We start from the raw sequence: 17,341 nt of genomic DNA, 5'->3' as shown, positions 1-17,341 counted from the left end.
TATTGTAATTTAATAACATGAAAACGTTGGTTAATATTAAAAATGACTGGATTAACCATTTTTTCTAACAAATTATTGGAACCAACACAAATATGCATAACATGTCCACGAAAATATAAATCAATTTTAGTGTGGCACTTAAATATATGTCACTTTTTATTTCACTCCTTCATAAAGACACTACCTTTTGTTTTTAATATTTATAAGTAAGGTATTCATGTTTTTGTCCCAACAAAAGTTTTATTTTTCATTTTATATTTTGAAAAGAAAGTCATTGTTTTAATCGCTAAATAATCACTTTTTTAAATATCTGGTGAGTTCTTATATATATTGGCATACACTTGTGATGATAGCAATAATATTGAGTTTATAACTATGTATAATCAAAAAAATACATTCGTCAACGATGAATAATAATCGAAGACATTCCTTGAAGAATTGGAAAACTCTACTATCCAGTGAATCATGATAATAAAATTAATCCAATTGCTAAAAATGATGTTTCATCTTTCATATCATTTTCTTTATTTTTCTCCACATCTTCTTTTCGTGTTCCAGGACATCATTTATCACATATTTAAACTATTTTTTTTTCTCTAAACAGGTTAAGAATTTTTATAAACCCTACCCCTTTTGGAACAACTTTATGGAGACTTCATTTAAGGGATTTATAATCACGCTTTACAATCTTGTAGCAATAGCTTAATTCTCACTTTGCTGGCCTAAATATCTTTTACATAAAAGTGAAAATATTTTTTATTTTAATTTAGAGTTTAAGAAGTGAAGAATGAGATATTATGATATTTGATATTGTATTGTATTTTTGCTTTATATATATAATGTATATAAATAAAATAAATTACAAACTTCTTTATACAATATGTCTTTATATTTCGTGAAGCTAAAATTCCCATACTATCATGACTTTAGAGTCTATTAGATTTGAAGTATGCTAATACACTGTTACAAATTATGTCAGAACAGAGCAAACTCATAAACTACAAATTTTCACTCAATTGTAACAAAAAAATTATACAACTTTTTCAGTACAGAAAAGGACAGAAGAAAAATAAGACGAGCGATACAAGGAAGAGAGAAGAGAGTTCCTAACAGCTTAATGCCACTCTTTTCTCTCCCTCTTTCTATGTTTCCATCACATGACCCACATTTTCTCTATTCTCTGTTATCTCTATTATTTGTAAAAAACAAAATTGTACAATTTAATTGCAGATATATAGTATCTGATGTCAGCTGATAATAATAACTAAAACAAGAACTAGTTGATCATATGGTACTCTTTCCAGGTGAATTTCTGTTCTTCAAGTTCTTTCCTAAAGGTTTCTATCACTGTACCTTAGTTTCTCTCACTTTTATCATTTTCTTTTAGATCCAAAGCAGTCTGACCCTACATGAGATCCAACAAGCTAAGTTGTCGAGCTCAAATTTCAACACTAAATACAGGTGATCTTTCCAAACCATTTAATAATAAGACAGTAATACGAATTGTGGGATGTGTCTGGCTACAATTCAAACAGTTTTGACACAAATCAATGAAGCTCGATCACAGAAGAATTCTAACATTAGAGGTATACTCACACACAGAGACCTGTCTCAGTTTATTTTGAAATTACGTTTTTTAACAAAGCATCGTTGTTTCTGCACTTTTTCAACAAAGCTTGGAAGATACAGGAAAATTCTATAAAAATCTTACAATTATACAAAACAACCACCTATGCAGAAAACCTTTCTCTGTCATGAGGAGCAGAATAATCAATATTTGGCCCAACAGGAACAATGCCAAATGGATTGATAGAAGGATGACTTCCATAGTAATGTAACTTGATATGTTGCATGTTCACAGTGCTACTAATGCCAGGAATTTGGAAAATGTCTTTAGTGTAATTGAAAAGATTTGGGTATTCGTGCAGCAGCTTCTTGTTGCACTTGAAGTGAACTGCATAAACCTACAATTATAAGAGAGTTCAATTACTTGAAGAGAGAAGTTTGTATTTTTCTCATCATCTATAGCCACTATAAAACAATGAACTAACTGAGATGATTTGTTTTCATTGGTCTGATTCAGAGTAAAGTACTACACAAAAAACAGGAAAATCAGACTACTCTGAACTATAGAAAATTTATTTCTTCTCTTTATGTTTACATTTGGAAGACGACACTCAGCCACAACTATGTAACATTCCAAGCCCAGGTTAGAAAATTAAGTTTTTAATCTCACGATAGAAATGCAATAAGACTGAAAGGACAAACTCCATATTTATTCAAGAAAAATGGTCATGAAACACAGACTCGCTAACTTGGGCCTACCAGCGATTTGATTTAATTTTGAGTTCTAAAAGGAGGCTTTGCTCATTTGGACGCAAGCTAGGGGTGAAAATCTCAATATTGTCAAATGGCAAAAGCTTTATTTTGGAATATTAGGGGCATTGGGAATAAGAAGTCCTAAGTGGCTCTCAAAAAGATTTGTTCATCTCACTACCAAGTTTTCTGTTTCTTGCTGAACCCTTTGTCAGCACTGATAATTTGAGGTCAACTATTGGAGATATTTGAATTTTTCAGTTGTATACTCAAAATAATAGGGAAATTTCAAATATATGGCGTTTTACTAATAATGTTAAGTTGCTGAGCTGTTTTGGTCAATTTGTGTTGACCCTTTCTTTTGCGGTTAAAGTCACTTATCATATTGCTATCATCTATGCATCTACATATTAATCAAGCGTAGATCCTTGTGGCATGATTTATCTATTCTTATGAGTTCTAATCCTGGTCCTTGATCTTTTATCGGTGATTCAATGTGGTTCGAGGTAGTCATGAGCATAGAGGTTCCAATTTTGTGGCTAGGCTTCCTGTTAAAGAATTTGAAGCTTGGGTAGATGGGAATCATCTGCATCATTTTCCCAGAAGCGTTGGTTCTGCTAGGATGGCAAACACCTTGATGGAGAGCCTGCTGCAATTCGGATTGGATTGCTTCCTGGAATAGTATTTCTTGTAATACTTTAACTAAATATTTTTCTGATCACTTTCCTATTCTTTTTCAGTCAGAATAAAACAAAAGGAATTCTTTTCCTCTTAAAGATTGATCTATGTGGCTGCTACAGCTGATTGTGAGTTGGTTTCTGATGCTTGGAATACTTCCTGGTTTGGCCGTCTCCCATATATGTGTTGAATCAAAAGATGATAAAAGTTAAGAGAAGGCTTCTTGATAGCAGAAATGTCTTTGGCGATGTGACTCACACAGTCACTAATCCTATGAATAATCTGGCTAGGTTTCAAACAAATTTGGATTCTCATGCTAAAAATGATGACTTAATTTTGCAGAAAAAAAAAAATGCTTTGATTGCTTTAGAAAGAGTTTGACATCCAACATGAAATGTGGAGGGAAAAGGCTAGATATACTTGGCATATCGAGGGTGAAAAAAACACTACCCTTTTTCATCGGTCTGCCAAGATTAATCAAGCAATGAAACATACCTCTTCTTTGACAAAACGAGGATAGAGATATCAGTGACAACAACGACTTGGAGGATCATGTTGTTAGTTACTTTTTTGCTATCTTTTTCGGTGATAATGAATATAGTAATAATAATTCAATGAATTGCAAGTTTTAAGTTAAGTGAGATCGGAGAGGGAGAAAAAGATCACAGACTCGAAGGATCTTAGTGATTTTGACTACCATGTTTGATACACCTATGGTTGATTCTTTGAACATCCCTATTGTTCTGCATAACCAGTTGTCAGATAAGGTTTCTGATTTCATACATAATGGTCAGAGGTATGACTTGGATTTCATATGCTCTAGATATCCAGTTCCGGCTAGAGATATTGTCTTTCGAGTAGAGCGTACTCCAGATAGAAGGTATTGGAATGGTTCTTCTGATGTTATACTCACCATGAAGCATGCTTTTGAGCTGGTTTCTGGTCAATCCAATCCTTGGGTTCTGGCTATAAGCTTTGAGATCAGTTCATCCCTCCCTGAAAATCCTTTCTTATTCGGAGGCTTGCTACAAATTGTAACATACTTAAATGTAGTTTGTCTATAGTTTCACGATGCTATCATTGTTTTCATCACACTGAAACTGTTGCTGACTTTTTCTTTTAATGTTATTTCGCAGTGAAATTTCTCATTGGCTTAGTTCTTGCCAACAGTGTCAAATTGACCATCTCAGTCTTCATTCTGTGTAGCAAAGAATCGATGGCTCCTGGAGTAAAGCTGCTATCTTTTTTGTAATTGAATCCATTTGGTATAGCAGTAATTCCATTTGTTTGGATAACCATAAGGTCTTTTATTCAAGCCTGAAGAATCAAGTTTTTTCTAATGTGAACTGGGTTCGTGATCTATGCTCTTATTCTATGAGGTATAACATTAAAGAGTTCAATATTCTCAAGGCTTTTAGTATCTTTATTAAGTTGGGTATTGCTCCTTCTGTCATTCCTGCTTTTTATTTTTCTCCTCCTTGTCATTTGTTGAAGTTCAATATTGAAGGTGCTTCTGATGGGGTTTGTTCCGCGATAAATTTGTTACTTTTGTCGGATCTTTTACTGGTTATCTTGGTGTGAAAGCAGCGACATATGCAGAAGTTTTTAGTGCTATTCGTGCTGCTGAAGTAGCAGTTGAGAACCAACAGGAAAGTGATTCTATGATGGTGGTAAAAGCTTTCTTCAACCAACATAAAGTTACTTTGTATCTTCGTAACTGTTAGAAGAATATGTTGTATAAGCTTAAGAGTGTGAGATTCCTTTCTGTCTCAACATACAATTCCTTGGTCTCTCACATATATTGGGAGGTAGACTATTGAATTGATAAACTTGCTTCTTTTATGGTTAAACGTAGATGTACTAGGTGGTGGAATCGTTTTATTAAGCTTAATTTCTACAGGATTTGTATTTGTTATTATAAAATTTGAATATGCTGCAAATGATTGATATAACTTGGGTTGTCAACATAGTTGGGACTGCAAGTTATGTAAGGATGCTTTTTCATACCTTCTTTGCTTCAGAAAAGAATTGAAAATGCATTGCAGACACGAGAAGAAAAGTTGAATGAAGAGAAAATAACAATCTGAAGGGTGCTCTCCAAGTTCGAACAGAAGGTTCAGGAAGAAGGAAGAGCAACAATGAGAAGAGTGACAAAGCTAACAATGACAAGAAAAACAAAAATAGGGACGAGATTTATCAATAATGACCATACTAAAGATGAACCGCTAATGAGTCAATATTTTATTGACTTCACTTAGCTTATTGTATTACATTTAATTAGGGAATTGTGCTTGGATGTCTATTATTTCTCCAGTTTTGCTAATTGTACTTAATTTGATCAGGAATTCTTATTTTAATTAATTTAAATTATCTGAGGCTAATTATTTTTATTATTAATTGCAGGGAAATTTTTGGAAGTATATTTTGGGATATTAAAGGGTTGCCACATCATTCTCTACTCGCCACATCAGCATTTTATTTTAATTTAAATTGTAATTTTGTTTTTTAGGGCTTTTTGGACTGATTTGCACATTTTGGGCCATTTTTGGCAATTTAGGAGAGGCCCAAAAGTGGGGGCGGATTTTGCATCCTAGGATTTAGTGCCTAGTAGCCCCCTACACACAAGAGAGCTCATTCGTTTTGTAATTTTTGTCTTCCAAACTTGTGGATAGAGAAGAGAGCTCCAATGAGGTTTTTATTTCGTTTTTATGGATTTAACTCATTCTCTTTGCAATTTTAGAGTTCAATTTGTTTATGCACTTAAGTTTGTGTCTTTAATTTGCGTTTACTGTTTAGTTAATTTCAATAACAACTGTCCACATAACCCCCCACTATGTGTTCGATCTAATTCCTGAACCACATTTGGTCCTTAAGAGACAACCTAGGGGTCATTCTCCTAGTATATACTACATTTAATTGCGAATTAATTTGATTCGGGTGTGGCCTTGATCAAATTTGACCCCATTCCCGGGGACCAACAGTTCAATTTTGGGTCTGTTAGTGTGTGTTGTGTTTTATCTTGTGTTGTGAGTGTGCTGTTATGTTTTGTTTATGTGTGTCTTGTGTTTTGTGGTTGTTTTAAGTCAATATTTGGAGAACTGGACATTGTTTGCTATGTTTTCACATAAAACGTGATGATCACGATGAGCGCGTTAATAATGAATAGTGTGTGAATAGTTCCCGATTTCCCTATTATAATTGACGATTTTTGTTTTGGTAGCTAGGAATGTCATTTTTCTTTGAAATTTTTTTGTGCACTTCTTATGGTCCATATTTTGATAGAAAAATCATAGAAGCAGTTTTAGTATTCCTGGTTTGGAGTTACAATTTTTTTGTGAAAACAGGAAGTGTCAAAACTTCAAACTGCGATAACTTTTGCGATAACTTATGCTCACGAAGTCAGAATTGGATGAATTTTCTTTTGATTTTGCATAGAAAAAAATTCTGGATCCATTAACGACTGCCTCATTGACGGCCGATTCTCAGATTTTCAAAAAGAGGCCTTTTTCTATTTATTTTTGATATTTCAAGTTTATTTTTCCATCCTTCCAAACTTTCTTAAATTCGTAAAAATAGTTATCCTTTGAATTTTGCTTTGCCAACTTTTTTGCTATCATTTCATGGTTGTAGGGGGTTGCTCACAATATTTCAACTCATTCTGATAAGTTTTGCATATACTTGCAGTTCTACCCCCTATGTTTGCTTGTGTTGACTAAGTTGACTTTTGCTAATAGAGTTGACTTAGTGTATGACTAGGGGCAATCCTGGCCAACTACCACTCTTTGATCCTGAAATTGATAGGACTTTTCATAGGTTAGCTAGGCATTCTAGGAATTTTTCTTTAGAGTCAGACCCACCATTTGAGTCCATACCATTAGAGTCTCAGCATTCTACTTCTGCATCTACTGTTCCATACTTTGTGCATACTGCATCTGTTGCATCTAATTCTGATTTTTTTATTTTTCATAATGAGAACAATATGGCACAACCTCCACCTCGCGAGAGAGGACTCTTAGGGAAATGGCTGCACCTGGTTTCACTAATGAAAGCTTGTGCATCCAATATCATGGTGAGGACGTGCCATATGTTCTCAAAACTGGACTGATCCATTTGTTGCCCAAGTTTCATGGCCTTGCAGGTGAATGCCCACATAAGCATCTTAAGGAGTTCCACATTGTTTGTTCAACGATGAAGCCTCATGATGTTCTTGAAGATCACATCTTCTTGAAGGCATTCCCTCATTCATTAGAAGGTGTGACAAATGATTGATTGTATTATCTTACGCCTAGATCCATCACAAGCTGGGATAATCTTAAGAGACTGTTTTTGGAGAAATTTTTCCCAACATCCCGGACTACAGCTATAAGAAAAGACATTTCTGGGATTAGGCCTCGGTGGAGAGAGCTTGTCTGAGTACTAGGAAAGATTTAAAAAACTATGTGCAAGTTGCCCTCACCATCAGATATCCGAGCAACTCCTTCTCTAGTATTTTTATGAAGGCTTGAACAACATGGAGAGAAGTATGATTGATGCTGCCAGTGGTGGAGCACTTGGTGACATGACACCTGCTGAAGCCAGACATTTTATTGAGAAGATGACTTCTAACTCCCAAGAGTTAAGTGCGAGAAATGATGTTCTTGTTGTTAGGGGAGTTCATGATGTAGCTACTCATTCTTTATCATCTACAGATAAGAATTAGGAGAGCAAACTTGATGCTCTTGTGAGTTTGGTGACACAACTGGCAAGCAATCAGAGACCAGCACCTCCATCTGCATCTATTGCACGACTGTGTGTTATATGTCCTTCGAGTGATCATTATACAGATGCATGTCCTTCTTTGCAGCAACCTATTGGCCAAGATGCTCCTTAAGCCTATGCTGCAAACATTTACAACAACAGGCAACCACAACAGCTGCTACAATTACGGTTTTGCTCTTCCTTTTTCGTCTTTATTGTTGTTCTCGTTTTGTCCCTTTGCATTCTCGTTTTCAATTTACGTTTTCGGGTGCCCCCATTAATTACGTTTTCTGTTTTTGTTTCTGGTGCGTTTTCTATTTGCAATTTGAAGTACGTTTTGTAGCTGTTGTTTGAGTTACGTTTTAGTGGTGCATTCCCTGTTCCAGCACTAATTTAGTTTTGCATTGTTGTTTGAACTTAGTGTAATGGAAGCCTAGTTCTATTGGGTTGGTGATTAGGGAGATTGCATAGCTTCTATGAGGTTATTGCTGCATAATTGTTTCCGCTGTTATAGCCCAGCACATTGTTGAATCTATTTGTACTGCAATTAAGACATGCTTAGTGCTCTAAATTGTGCCTAATCTCCGCTTAGTTGATTAGGGTCATGGTTGCTTAATATGTGATAGTGCATAGTTGATTGAATGTGTGTTTTATGAAAACTTTTTAATCCTCCATTTTGTTGGATTAATGAATGTTGGATTAGGGATGAGAAGAGTTGTTAATTATAGTTAACTTGGGATTGGACCTTTGCAATCAAACTAACACTAACATGTCTTTAATCTATGTCTTTAATTTGTGTTTACTATTTAGTTAATTTCAATAACAATTGTCCACATAACCCCCCCTACATGTTCGATCTAATTCCTGAACCACATTTGGTCCTTGAGAGACGACCTAGGAGTCATTCTCTTAGTATATACTGCATTTAATTGCTCATTAATTTGATTCGGGTACGGCCTCGATCAACCACACACAAAGAAATTGTTCGTGGAGGTTGAGTGTGGAAAATGTGGTAAACTTGGAAGCATAGAGCACTTAATAGTTCCAAGTGATTCATGGCTGATTTACATTTGCTGCACAAAACACATGACCAATAACCAGAAGCTCTTCACAGTGATAAGAAAACTATTGTTTCCAAACAGAAAATTGGAACTAGTATTTAATTTAATGCAAGGAAAAATGGACTCTGGCTGTAGAAAGCTTGACAATTTCGAAGGGTCATAGGTTAAATTAGACAAACTTAATACAAAGAAGAGTATGTAAGAGAAAATGATATAGAAATCAAGCAATTTGGATCATAAATGCTAGCAAATATAAATATGAAGCAAAATGAGCCAACACAGACTCATGTAGATAATAAGTTGCAACTGGAATAACAAATGATCCTGTTTTTCATGCAAATACTGCATTTCATGATCAATTTGTATCGCTTAAAAGAACAAAGGGTGTGGAAATTAAATTTTATTGCTAGACCGAGGACCAAGTTAATTTGTTTCTTTTCTCTAATTTGTGTTTGCTCTAGTTCTTGTGTTATACTTTGCACAGTACAAGTAACAACAGGAAAACACATGATATTTCCAAATGTCTAAAATAAATATCCACACGTACACTTTACCTCATCAAATCTGATAAGAGTGACAAACAATCGAATGTCTGCTTCAGAGAGTGTGTGGCCACATATATAGCGTTGCTTACTTAATAGATTCTCACATTTGTCCAGAGCTTCAAACAATTGTCTTGAAGCCTGCAGAAAGAAAACACCAGATAAACATTGGCAGTAAGTGCAAACATTAAAGAACCAACAGTTGCTAGAAAAAAAGGTTAAAAATAGCTTCGTACCTCATTGTGTGGTTCTTGCTTCTTTGCAAAACCACACTTGTAAACACCATTATTTATACTATCGTATATCCACGCATTGGTTTCATCAATAAGGGCTTTTAAATCAGCGGGATACAAGTCAACAGAGGGGTTTTCTGCAATATTGTTGAATTCAGTATTAAACATGCGGATTATCTCTGAGCTCTCGTTGTTAACAATTGTCTTGAGTTTCTTATCCCACAACACCTATGCAGATCAAAATTCATCAGTTGGTAAAAAAAAGTTTACCCAGCAAAGCAAATCATAAAAAACATGAAAGAAGACAGAGTATAGTATCTCCATACAGGAACTGTGTACTTTCCAGTGTAGTTAGCACTTGCAATTTCATAAAGCTCCCTAATACTCTTTGCTCCATTCAACCTATCAGGTTCAGCTCCAGGGACCTCTGTTTCTGAATCAGGAAAAACCCACCCCTTATACTCATCTGATTCTTTAGTTCTTTCAAATATGGGTTTGACTGACTGATCATTGAACACGCAGGAAATGAAATCGCATAATGAACTAAGAATGTATTCTTTCCAGTTGAAAAACACTCAGCACGAAGGCTACTAACTAACCGAGAAACTGATGGCTTTGTTAAGTCCTTTGATATTCAAGTAAGCAAGGCACCTGGAAGCCCAAGGGCAAGCATATGATACATAGAGATGATACCTCCCTGATTCCGGTGGAAATGGCGAATTCGGGTCACTTGAAATCCAGTTTCTGAAAGTGGAAGCAGATCTCACAAATGCTCCGGTGTCTGATATCTCATCCATCGAAGATCGTGCCATCCCAACAAGAAGCTAACAGAAGATATTTTACGAACCAATCACAAACAGCAATAAATCTTCAGTGAAGAATAGAGAAAAACAAAATTTAGTTCAACAAGAAATTCGTTGTAATCCATGCATCGAGCCACATAGAAATACGCAAAGGATTCGAAATTCACAAATAAGCATACACCGTAGTAGTAACGATTATCTTACAATTATAATTCTTCAACAAACTAATTTGGTAATCCTGTGTAAGAAAATTCTTGGCAGAGAAAAGAAAGAACAGATAATTTTCATAAGAATCAACAGTTTAGACATAGAAGAATTCGCAGGCTATTGCATACCTAAAATGAAGAGAGCAAACGAGAATTTGGTTGATGAAACGCACCTTGTAGTGGTAGTAGTTGTAACAAAAGTCAGAGAAGGGAAAGGCGCTTTTGAAGCGTGGCGGTGATCTTAGACAACTTTCAATAATAGCTACTGCATTTTAAAACTCATCTTAAAACATTGTATATTACTATTCTACACGAGTGCGCAGAAACTCAAAACAACATAAAAAAAATCAATTCAAATGATTAAACTATAAAAGTATCCACGAAGCAACGTTTTTTGTTTTTGTTTTTTCCTTTGGTTCAAAGCAACCTAGCACGCTGGACGTTACACTGATACCTAAAGTTCAATAAGCTTTTTAAGCCAAACACACACACAATTTTACATTAAAAAATGTCTGATGCAATTAAAAGTTAAATATGTAGAAGTAATAATGAAAAAAAGAATTATATAATTAGAAAAGTTGTAATGTCTCCAATTTTAGCAACTTATAATCGATAAAATAAGATATTATAAAGTTGATTAAACAAATTAAATTATCTCAATGTATAAACAAATGATATTAATACTTTTATCTAAAAGAAATAATTATACTAATAAAATATATATAACTCCGTTGAAGAAAATTACTCGTTGATTATGAAAAATATTATATACGATCACCATTATTCATTATAGAATTTTCAAAGTGTATCCTTCATATACTTACTCTAATAAGATGATCACGGTAAAATAAAAAACACAAGAAAAACAAAAGAGTAAACTAATATGCAAAAAGGGTTTCCTAAGACAATTAAATTATATCAAGTAAAAACATTTATAAAATACAATAACTCATATAAACACACAAAAACAGTTTAGACTCAATTATCTGGATACATGTTTTGATATATGACTTGAGTAGATGTGCACTCGTTATAGTATTTATATTCTACAGAGTCATAAACACAAGGTTTATCACCCTACTACTCACGAGGTTAATCTTTTCAAGCTAAGATCAAAAGTTGAGGCCAAAGACCTCCTACCATTCTCTCCCCCCATCTCATTCATCTCTATATGAGTTGAATGACTAATGATATATCAAGATACATCGTTTCTAAATTTCCATATGTCAAAACATAACTAGGGATCGCAACGGGTCGGGTTGGGCACGGATAGTGCCTACCCGCAACCCGACCCGACAAAAAAAAATTCACCCGCTACCCGACCCGCTACCCGCATGGATACCCGCTTAAAAAATATCCGCGGATATTTTAAAACCCGCGGATACCCGTGGATATCCGCGGACCCGTAAATATTAAAAAAAAATATATTTTAATAAATTATTAAAATAAAATTTAAACAGAATTACAAAAATATATAAAATATAATATAAATTAAATTAAATATAAATATAAATTTAATTTTAATTAAATTTAATCTTTTAAAATATAAATTAATGTTAATTTTAATTAAATTTAACTTAATAAAATATAAATTAAATTTTTTATTTATTTTTTGCGGGTAGCGGGTATTCACGGGTACGGATAGTATAATACCCGCACCCGACCCGTTTATAAGCGGATATTAAAATATCCGCTACCCGCGGGTTGCGGATAGTAAATATCCGCAAGTATCAACTATCCATCGCGGATTTTATCCGCGGATATCCGGGGGCACGGATTTTTTTGCCATCCCTAAACATAACTAAACAACTTCATCACATCGAATTTCTTCTTGAAATTCTCTCAATAACCATACCACACATAAACATACCAAAGATCCTCGTATACATACATTCAATTACTATAATAACAAGAAAAATCAATTATTATACAAATCAATACCAAACAACCAAAAAGAAGAAACCAAAACAATTATATAAAATGTAGCTCAGGGTGGTGCTCAACGCAAAACCTCTCGCACAAAGGTGGTGCTCAGCAATAGTTTTGACACCCAACACCAAACATTTAGCAAAACGTGTTTGGCGCTTAACATCATTCTTCTTGCAATATGTCGTGCTTAATGATATCATCTTGCCACTCAGCATACTGGAACTAAAATTGCTTCAGATTTGTAGTGCAAGATGGCGCTTAGTCCCTATCATCGCTCAACGCCAAAGCAATCACAAAAATGGTTGTTTAGTGGTGAAAAAGGGTGCTCAGAAGTCTGGAACAAAAATACTTTTACACTCATACAACCAGGCTTGCACTTCACAAAACATAAGTATTGCTCAATGTCATATCATATTTGAGCCAACTGATGGTATCGGAGGGGGTATTTTTCGAAGAGTATAGCGCAGCGGAATTAAAACTCAGAGAGTGGAAAGCGTATTCGATCACAATTAAACTTAATTTGGTCCTTTTAGTAAAAATAATTTTCTTTCAGAAAATTAATCAAACAGTTGATATACGTAAAATAAAATGAGTGTAGGGAATAAGAAGATCAACATAGAATTTTTATCCTGGTTCGAATCAAAAGATTCTACGTCCAGTCGTTAATCACTATAAATAGTGATTAACCTTTTTCACTAAAAAATTGTTTAACAGATTACAAGATAATAAACAAGAATAAAATGAATAGAACCACTCTACCAACTTGAAGAGAACCGCTTCAGCAATCGACCAACGATTCACAAGCTTCTCCTTTCACAAGACCAGGCAGAGCACCTTGCTAACTTGAAGAGAGTCTGCTCCGACTATCGAAACACGATACGCGAGCCTCTCCTTTCACAAGACCAAGCAAGGGAACGATGAACAAAAAGCTCTCTAAGAACGTTCCTCTGACACACAGTGTTCTAAGCTTTCTCAGTTCAAAAAAAACGTTACTTTCTAATTTCTCCAAAACAAAATATATAGCCAAGTACACTGAGTGCCAAAGGTCAGCTCCCAACTGCCATGAATAATCGATTATTGTAAGTGATAATCGATTATTCAAGTCCGTTATAGGTTTTCAAAAATGTGATAATCGATTATATGAAGTGATAATCGATTATTCAAGTATGACTTGTGATAATCGATTATTGCTTAATCATAATCGATTATTGTAGTTAAAAATGCAAGTTTACAAGGTTTACAAGAATTTCCTACTACATTTAATTTCTACAAATTGCTTTTAACTAATTCTAATATCTTGTGCAACTAAAACTTCTTGTAGCATCATCAAAACAAATTTCTTCAAGATTTACCAATATTCCTTATTGGTAACAATCTCCCCCTTTTTGATGATGATCAAAAATTCAATTTTAAAAGCAAGTTTGGCTTACCTGCAAAACATCCAAGCTAACAAACAACAACAAGGTTAGCAATACCTGTAATAATTTATACTTCTCCCCTTGTATTATTCTTCTCCCCCTTTTTGATCAGAAGCAAAAAGATCGGATGTTAAAGGCTCCCCCTAAATATGATCTCCCCCTCAATTAATCAAAGGATGCATATAATCAAGAGATCATTTTATTTATGAAAATAAAGATTACATTATAAGAAGACACATAACAGACAGAATTATAACATAGATGAAATGGCAAGTAAACAACAAAACAATCTAACATAGAACCTATATCTAAAACTCAGGACTAGGAGATCTCTCGGGAGGTTGAATGTTGAGATGATTCTCGATGTTAGATAGACGAACATCAAGATCAAGAAATTGATCAACCATGTACTCATCAACAGATCGTTGCCACTCATAAATCTCCTCAAAGTGAGTCTTTTGTGCAAGACTCATATCCTCCAATTGTTTAGATAACCTTGCAAAATGTTCTTCCATAGAAGTTGAGGAAGAGGAGGGTATGTTGGATGGTCCAGCATCAGACGGAGCAGCAGCACTTACTGGGTCAGCCATATGAGTGTCCATGTCATCATCTTCATCTACATCAGGATGATCATCATCTTTGTGAATAAGGACTCTTCCTCTAGTAATGAATCCCATTTGACGAAAGGTTGTATCTCCAATTTCTGATCCCACAGCTTCAATATTTTGAACTAGTTCTCCTTCAACAGGTACACCTTTGAATTCTAAAATCCTAGAGATAAGAAGAGCATAGGGAAGTTGATATGAATGGGATTTCTTGGCTTTTACCATTGTGTCAACAATGAGAGCAGGCCAGTCGATGTGTATGTGATTTAGAATCCCGTACAATAGAAGTAAATCCTGCTCAGAGCATTGAGCATGGTTGGTTGCTCTAGGACATAAAATCCAGACAATCAAGTAGTGGATCATCCTTTCTTCAACTTTAAAACCTCCAACTAGTAATTGCCTTCTATTTGTTTGTCGTTCAGGATGACGTAGGAAGGATTGAAAAGTCATCATCCTGTTGAAATCTTCAAGTCCTAAGTGGACTTTGACAGCATCATCCCAGATGGGAAGTTGAGCAACATTGGTCCATATGTCATCATCTAAAATGATGCGTACTCCCTTGACCTTAGTAGATATTATCCCATCTCGATAGCGCAAGTTGAAGTAGAAGACTCTTATCAGATCAGGATAAATGCAGCCTTTTTGTTCTAACAGATGCGTTAACCCCTGCTCAGCAAAAGTGTTTGGAAATTGAAAGCCATAGAAGCGGAAAAAGTCAAGACGAATAAACTTTACCGCCATGATCTTCCTTTCTTGCCAAGAATTAACAAAGTCTGCGTGTTTCCCTTGATCTGAAATCCATCCATCTATGTTTGCAAGACGTGGTTGAGAAGAAGAGGAGGCTCCAGCTGTTCTGCGACGGTGCCTTCTTGAGTCAGCCATGGAGGAAGAATGGGAAAATGAGATTTTGAGAAGGTGAAGGGAAATGAAGAAGATTTGAGCTCTAGATTTGATTTCAGCAGTATTTGGGTGCAAAGGAGTGTCTAATAATCGATTATGGGGGGCTATTTATAAGAAAAATGGACAAACTAGCTGTTTATGGTCGTTTATAGCCGTTATGGGATGCTCCAACGGCTCTATTTTTGAAACTGTCAGCGTGATAATCGATTATGGCTCGTGATAATCGATTATCAGTTCAATAATTACTGCCCAGAATTGCATGATAATCGATTATGCATAATGATAATCGATTATCTGCTCAAGATTTTCCAGAATTGAAATTTATGCATGAATAATCGATTATAACTTAGTGATAATCGATTATGAAGCGTTAAGTTTACGAAAAGTGCAAAAATTCGCATAGATTTTGATTCTAAGATATGTCTAACACTCCTAACTCTCTTCTAAGTTCATAAAGTAAAGATACCCCCTTAAATATGCAATTCAAATTTAGTTTTTAGCATACTCAATTAACCCACGAAATCAACAACCACTTATCAAACAATTAAGATATCAATGATTAAGCAACCAATTTATAAACTAAAATGAATGCAACAGTAGCTTAAATGGAAATGATCACTGCTGCTACAGGTTTGACATGAAAGCATTTCAGCTAGCACAATCAGTTAAAAAAAAAAAACTTTGACAACACAATTTACAACTTTCAAAACAACAACTATGATTCATGCACTCTCATATCCCAATCTGTTCAACTTCATATATTCAACTATGCATATCAAAACAACATATGCAAAAATTCAACCACAAGAGCTGATTCAGGTGCTATCTTTCAACATTATTTTAAACAAAATAATTTACATCAAAATTATGCAAATTTGATAAGTTCATTTTCTGCACCCAGGCTCTCAATGTATATTATCATAGCTCATTCATTATGCATTTGAACTTAAAAACAAATCTCCACAGAACCAACTTTGAAATAGAAATGACAATTTAATTTTCACATATCTTAATCATCAAAAATTGCTAATGAAAATTTGTCAGCCAACTCATTTAAATGACTTTTTCATAGTTTTTGATGCTTGACAGAGATTACACCAAAGGTAACTTCAAAGTACTCATGAAATTGAATACTAAGCCAGTTAAACACAAATTCTATAGATAATTATCAACAAAGCACTGAAATAACAATGCACATGGCTTTACATGACATGAATGAAATTCAACACATGAATATCTTAAATAAATGAATTTCACTTGATCAAAATGTGTAAACAGACAAGAACACACCACAGGATGAATGAAATAGTGATGAACATATCATTTGCCTAACCAGTAATGAATATAACAGTAACTAAATAATGGAAGATTAAATAAAAACAAGATGTAACATCACAGTTTAAACAACACTTAACTCAAATACTTGGTGCTTGAATGAAGGCTTTTGGATACTACTTGATGGAGTTACATCCTGGTTTGTAGCATCACTTCAAAGAGCATAATACCATAGAGCTCTCTTATCCTTTTGAAAACTTAACCTGCAAAGTAAAAACAATAGAGTTTTGGTCCCCATAATCTCATTTGGGTCCTTTGAGGTTAGAGACAATTTACTTTATAACAGGAATCCAAGCATATTTTCCATTTGGAACATCAAAATGTTTAATTCTACATTTGTTAGAAGTATGTCCCTTTTTCATACAATAAAAACAACAAACATCATGCACCTTATTTTTCACAAAAGTCCCTTTCTCAACCCAAACTCTACGAGTTCTCTTAACTTTAGACTTTTTATGAAGATGCATGTTTATATTTCTAAGATTGCTCTTCCTAAAAACATTTTGAACATGTGAGATAGGCTTGATTTCTTTAGAAAGTAAATTTTCCAATATGTCAATGTCAAACATGTGACTTTT

The 17,341-nt window shown here is 34.4% G+C and overlaps 1 protein-coding gene across 3 annotated transcripts; it reads right to left on the bottom strand.

The window, feature by feature from the left end:
• Window positions 1-1,456: 1,456 nt before the first annotated feature.
• On the bottom strand, window positions 1,457-10,990 carry LOC148194935 (uncharacterized). Of its 3 annotated transcripts, none has more exons than XM_088094339.1 (6): window positions 10,706-10,990; window positions 10,167-10,391; window positions 9,894-10,070; window positions 9,571-9,795; window positions 9,347-9,475; window positions 1,457-1,964 (listed from the first exon to the last, which is right to left on the bottom strand). In XM_088094339.1, the coding sequence occupies exons 2-6, from the start codon at window positions 10,377-10,379 to the stop codon at window positions 1,731-1,733; spliced, it is 978 nt and encodes a 325-aa protein (XP_087950465.1). In that variant the 5' UTR covers window positions 10,380-10,391; window positions 10,706-10,990; the 3' UTR covers window positions 1,457-1,730. The 3 variants fall into 3 exon arrangements, with proteins under 3 accessions (XP_087950465.1, XP_047149863.1, XP_087950466.1); XM_047293907.2 differs by having other exon boundaries at window positions 10,750-10,989; XM_088094340.1 differs by lacking the exon at window positions 10,706-10,990 and adding an exon at window positions 10,575-10,703.
• Between the last annotated feature and the right edge of the window lie 6,351 nt (window positions 10,991-17,341).

The sequence above is a fragment of the Vigna umbellata genome, chromosome 7 (assembly GCF_029865625.1).
Source record: "Vigna umbellata cultivar VRB3 chromosome 7, Vumbellata_1.0, whole genome shotgun sequence".
Taxonomy (NCBI): Eukaryota; Viridiplantae; Streptophyta; class Magnoliopsida; order Fabales; family Fabaceae; genus Vigna; species Vigna umbellata.
The sequence above is the reverse complement of the archived record's forward strand: the minus strand, read 5'-3'. Positions and strand labels throughout refer to the sequence as shown.